Consider the following 6,208-nt stretch of genomic DNA (forward strand, 5'->3'; position numbering starts at 1 on the left):
ATTTAAGAAGTTAAGAAGTGACTTATGCCACATTAAAGGATTTATATCATAATGAATAATTGTTATTTGTAGACCAAAACCAACAATAACTTTATCCTAAGAAGAGAACTGTCCGAGCCATAAAACTTCTTTACAATAAACACAACAGGTGAAAAGAAAGGAACAGTTCAACATTTTGGGGCTTGCATTCATTGGCTTTGTTGCCATCATGTCCATCATTATAACAAATCTGACCAAAATGTTTTAAGTGATTTTAACAGTTTTTTATATGATAATGTCATGCAGTTAATTCATGGTAGTGAAATAAATTCATTGTAGTTTAAGTGTCTTTAGGTGATTTCTAGTTAAAAATGAAAAGGTAAACAGCATTATCTTTTAAGTTCTCTACGTTAGGTACAAATTAATTAGTGGAGTGGTTTGGAAGGACTCAATGTGGCAACCTGACAATAATTCCTCACCATGTTTTGAACCGCTTCCACTATTACAACTGTAAACACTGCTGTGGTTCTGGAGTAGCCGAGTTGAAGTTGTCACCACACAAGCTGCCTGGCTTCTGTCACACTCGTCTGAGGAATAAATAGTCCACCCAGACTCTGGCATCTTCAGCTGTCTCATTCCAGGGGGGCTCAGCCTCTAAACAACACTGATTCTCTGCTCAGATGGAAAACAGAGCAAACTGTACCAATAAGGTTAGAGTTGACTGTAGTTCCTTTCCAGCAGGAGAGACTAGCAGGGGAGCAGCAATAACTTCTCAAGTTTTCCATCCAGGAACATCGAGCGTTTGGGGAAATGATCTAACTGCTAACTAGGTGCTGAGTTGAATATAATTTGTGATAATTATACAACAACACCAGAGTGAAAGACGCAGACATGAGCCCAGAGGAGGAGCCAGAGTATCAAACACCGCCCACCTGCGATCTGCTCAGCCTTCTGCTGAAGAACAGACGCCCCACTGGAGCTGTCAACGAGGTCTGGCCCAACCTCTACATCGGAGACGCATAAGTGGCATTCTCACTTCAGGGCCGCGCTGCAATATGCTGATCCGATTGAGTAACTGTTGCTGCAAACAAGTCCTCTATTTGGCCAACTGATTGGATAAATATAAAATCTGTACATTTGAGTCACAAGTGTTGCATTTACACACATATGCTTAGAGAGCTGGCCACAGGCGAGAAAAATCCACTACACTCCTCGTGTCATCTCTTGTGTCGTTCACAGGGCTACAGCTCAGCGTAAACCCCTGCTAGGGAATCTGGGAATAACACATGTGGTGAATGCTGCAGATGGCCCCCAGCACATTGACACCGGGCCACGGTTCTACAAAGACACCAACATACAGTATCATGGAGTCGAGGCACCAGACTGTAAGGATTTTGACTTGAGCCCGTTCTTCGCCGAGACGGCTGATTTCATTCATGGCGCTCTGAGTCAGAAAGGTACGAACCAGTTTGAGCCACAGGAAACAGAAGACACACACTCAGCCTGGGGTGTAATAATACTGCACAGCATCACAGAGTATACAGTGGTGTAAAAACGTGAGAAGATGAGTCATTAAAGCTGAAAAATGATGACCCAAAAATGCACATTTCATTTTTTAGTCTGCATATATTCAATGACAGAAGGAGGAAATGAATATCATCCATTAAACTGTGGAAATTCAACTGCTGCCTTAAAAAAGTGTGTTTAAATTGGGCTTTGTTGCCAGCTGAAGCCTTTGGAAACTCCACAGTTCAGACATTTGTTCTTTATATTCATGAATTCAGCCTTAAGTTTCAATTTTCTTTAACTTAATTGTATTTTAATTGCATTTGTTTTTTCATTGAAAACAATCAATTTTTGCATCTTGCACCAGAATCTATAAGAACAAGTTAACAGCGAAGGAGAAATAAATATCTGATTTGTATTTGTATCAGTTTGTTTTCATCCTAACTTTGTTATACTGACTTTATTAAATTTTGCTTTCTCGTTCCACCCCTACAGGAGAAAATGTGTCTTTGATATCAGCCACAGTCTGATTGTTATTTAGCTATATAAGCTGCAGCTTGCATGTCTTGCGCAGTCACAGCTGTGATTCTGCCTCCTGTCCGTGTAGGTAAGGTGCTCGTCCACTGTGCGCGAGGAATCAGCCGCTCAGCGACTCTGGTTCTGGCCTTCCTCATGATCAAAGAGAGACTTACCCTCGTGGAGGCTGTGGAGGCTGTTCGGAGGTGCAGAAACATTCTTCCAAATGTTGGATTTCTGAATCAGCTCTGTCACTTGGACTCTTCCTTGGCCCTGCAGAGGAAAAAAACGTAACATCAAGGAGTAGAAGTGGAGCACTGAGGGAGAATTCCCTCCAACGAGGATCTTAAAGGACTAGTTTTGATCTGTTTAATGTATTTCACATATTCTTTACATTAAAGCTGAACATTTTTAAAAAACATGGCTGCTTTGTTTTAGGTTTTTTTCAGTGTATTTTTCTACCTTCCAGACAGTATGAAAATCAGGAAGCACATGTTTCAAACTGACTTGAGTTGTGTAATCCATCACATTACACAACCACTTTTTAATGCCATTATAACAGATTTAAATGTAGATTCAATTGAAGGTTCTGCACCGCATTATGTCATGACAATGATATAATTGAGAAAAAGAAATGCAGACTTGATGTTCTCTTAGTGGATTTTAAAATCGAGCAAATTTGAAGAGTCTGTGAAAGAGAGCGGACTTCAAACACTGGACTTACAAACAAAACCGAGGACTTGAGATTTGACTTTCACTTTGCTGTAAGACCTGATTAACTTGAGACTTTCTTCTGAAACAACAGGCCTCGCACAGTCACACAGCTTGAATATTTGCATTGAAATATTGTGGCTGTGCTCGAAAGGAATTCATCTCAGCTATGTTAAAACATGACGCTCAAAGGAGGAAAATGTTCAGATGTTTATGTGACTTTAAATGTCTGCATTCAGAGACGTGAACAATTTTCATCTTGATTTGTAATTTGTTTATGACGACTTGGGACTTGACTTCAACCTGCCCTTTAAGGACATGAGACTTGCCGAGAATGACTTGTGTATTGATTTGACTTGTCTTGAATTACCTGTAATGCAACTTGCCTTGGACAAGTCTTGAACGACTTGAGACTTAAGACTTCCTGCAATAGACCGCTGACTTGGCTCAGATTTGTCTTGAAAGACTCGTGACCTGACTTGAATTCATCTTGAATTACTTGACACTGGAAGAAAGTTCAGAGCAGCTCTGCCATGAACTGCTTTTATCCAAAAATGATCTGAAACCAGAGTCTGTCTGTAGTGTCAGAAAACACATCTGAAGCATTTAGCACGCATTTGAAAACAGCCATAATGTGAAGTTTGCATGATTTGTCGTTAAGGAGCTGAGACACAGAAACGCTGATGTGGCCCTTTAAGCTTGTGTCAAATACACAGCGCAATCAATACGTATCACAGGGGCCATTAAAACAAATGTAGCACAACTGCCAAAACCCCTGCTGTACTCGAACAACACGGAGGCAGCGTATTCCTATAAATAAACAATGCTCCACTTAAATATTCACATTTCTCAAAATACTGTGTCTTAACTGCTGCAATCCACCGCCGTACAGTTAAAACTGTGATGTCTAAAGAGGCTTGATACAAGATGATAAAAATATGCCAGCATGGTTCTGAGTGTGTGTATACAGATTCAGGTCAGACTTTGAAAAGAGATGAAACGCTGAAGCCATCTTAATAAGAGATGCTCTCCAGAGCACGCTGGGAGAAAGAGAGAGGGAGATGCTGTCAAAATAAAAGGAATTGGATATCACAGGTTTAATGATTTCACTGTCAGAATGAATGATGGCAGAGTATGAAGATATGAGGGAAAAATAAAGGAGTCTGATGGTGTGAAAACTCTGTCTGACATGTTAGCAGCTTCATCCAGCCATTCTGCAACACAGTCATCATCACACTCTCACTTTGGGGGCTTGCATTTAGATCACTGAATGGACCATGCATATCATATAACGGGAAATCAAAGACATGTGCCATCCTGTGAAAAACCTCATCTGTCTAACAGTCTGACACATTTCAGTTCTCGTTTGGCCCCAGAGAGGCTCCAGAAAATGCAGAACATCCTTAACGGGTGTTGTGAGGCAGCGCTTACACGGTTTCTCCCAGCGTCTGAAGATATGCAGAAAGGCTGAGAGAGACTGACACAATTTCAAGGATTCGCTCATACGGCTGAGCAAAAGCTCCGAGTGTCCTGTTCACTCCAGTGAATATGGGTATCCTTTGGCAAGTGCAGAGTTTGGATAAGCACGGCTTCCTGCCAGCAGTGGAGATTAAAGTTGTGTGTTTAGAAGTGGATGGCAGGGACTGGCTGGGTGGAAGTTTTCCCCACAGGCAGGGAACGCGGCAGCTAAGGTCAGGGGCCCGCCACATCACAGCCCTAAAAATATCCTCCGCATTTGATGCCCGTCACAGAGCGGTTATACAATCTGTGCCCTGACTTGAGCCTGCCAGAATTAAACCTCACCGTGTTCTGCCTTTAAGGACTGCTTCACAACAAGCTGCCAGAATGATAAAAACAAAATTTTCGAGCAGGAAGACGGAGGACTTCAAACTCCCGGTGAGTGGTTCTGGAGATGCATGTGAAAAACAAAAACCAAAACTGCACTTTCGCATGATTGCAGAGGGAGAAAAGTGGAAGGGAAAAAAAAAAAAGCGAGTGTGGTATTTCTTTTCCCCCTTAAGCTAATAAATCATGTGTGAAAGGAAGCCACAGTGAGAAAATGGCTTCTCACAAGTCAAAGACTGGCACCAAGATAAATGTTACAAAGGCAGCAGAGGAATCCAGTCCAGTGGATGAATATGTCACACCTGGGGGCTATGAGCTGGAGAAAATCCTCAACCGTGGGAGTGTGGCTTATACTCATGTCAACGAGGTCTGGACTAATGTCTACATCGGGGACGAGTAAGTAAAAAAGTATTACCAAACTGAATAAAACGACAGAGGATTACAATAATATTCACACTGGCTTCTTGCAGGCAGACTGCAAAGGACAAGTATAAACTGAAGAGGCTGGGGATTACGCACATCTTGAATGCAGCAGAGGGGACGTGGAACAACGTAGACACCGGAGCTGGTTACTACAGCGACATGGACATTGTCTACTACGGCGTGGTGGCAGAAGATGTGGCAACCTTTGACCTCAGCCAGTATTTCTTCTCTGCTGCCCGGTTTATAGAAGAAACGCTGAGCAATCCTCAGAGTAAGACGACACGTAGTTAAAGGGTCGTTTCAACCATATCGCATAAAGGAAAGGGTTTTAGTGGCTTTGAGACATTTGTATGTAAACATCCACCACCCGAGCATGCTTTTATGATCACTTGAGATCCTCAAAAGCATTAAAAAAATGCAGACTTGTCAATGCTTCGAGGACCACGGTTGAAATTTACTCCATCATATTGAGTTGGTGGCAAAAAATGTTTGGTTGTAGGTGCCAGATTTTTGAGATATTCGCCCTCAAACATCAGCCGTCATCCTTCACTGCTGGCATGAAAGGAATTTTGATTTCTGAAGCTCAAAGAAACTCGACATTAATGTGTATTTTTCAGAAACAATGTCCCGGTTTCTTGGGATTATCTGCAGCCTTTGCTGTGGACGGTTTTTATAGGGACTGTGAGGTCTGTGGATTATCTGAGACATTGTTTTCGGGAAATGCTTCTATTCTTTGAGGACCGCAAATTAAATTTGGTGGCAGAGATCTCAGTCATGGATATCGCTGAGCCAAAACTTTCCGCATGGTTAGATACCACTTCTAGGAAAGTGAAAAATATTTTTTTGTGGTTTGGGTGAAAGTGTGTTATGAAGCTTTTCCATGATTGTGTGGTTCTCCAGATAAACTGCTGGTGCACTGTGTGATGGGAAGGAGTCGGTCTGCCACACTCTTCCTCGCCTACCTTATGATCTGCGAGAACATGACGGTGGTCGATGCCATTGAGCACGTGAAAAAACGCAGGCGGATCATCCCCAACTGGGGCTTCCTGAAACAGCTGAGGGAGCTGGACATGCACCTCCTGGAGAAAAGGGAAGAGTCCAGAGAGCAGAGCTGATCGAAGGACTCGTAGGGCAAGTTAAGCCACAAGTCAAGCCTCAGGTCCATGAAGGCAAACTCGAGACTCGACCTTACAAAGCTTAAGTCACCAGGAGCAAATAAAAGGCTTCA

General features: G+C 42.5%; 2 protein-coding genes across 2 annotated transcripts; both read left to right on the forward strand.

The window, feature by feature from the left end:
- The first annotated feature begins 870 nt into the window (after positions 1-870).
- On the forward strand, positions 871-4,634 carry LOC139350138 (dual specificity phosphatase 29-like). The gene is made up of 4 exons (XM_070991276.1): positions 871-998; positions 1,219-1,436; positions 2,093-2,190; positions 4,533-4,634. Exons 1-4 carry the CDS (start codon positions 871-873, stop codon positions 4,632-4,634), a joined length of 546 nt encoding a protein of 181 aa, XP_070847377.1.
- Positions 4,542-6,095, forward strand: LOC139350139 (dual specificity phosphatase 29-like). Its single transcript, XM_070991278.1, has 4 exons — positions 4,542-4,608; positions 4,734-4,953; positions 5,028-5,251; positions 5,881-6,095. Exons 2-4 carry the CDS (start codon positions 4,772-4,774, stop codon positions 6,093-6,095), a joined length of 621 nt encoding a protein of 206 aa, XP_070847379.1. The 5' UTR covers positions 4,542-4,608; positions 4,734-4,771.
- Positions 6,096-6,208: the final 113 nt, after the last annotated feature.

The sequence above is a fragment of the Chaetodon trifascialis genome, chromosome 21, assembly GCF_039877785.1.
Source record: "Chaetodon trifascialis isolate fChaTrf1 chromosome 21, fChaTrf1.hap1, whole genome shotgun sequence".
NCBI classification, from domain to species: Eukaryota; Metazoa; Chordata; class Actinopteri; order Chaetodontiformes; family Chaetodontidae; genus Chaetodon; species Chaetodon trifascialis.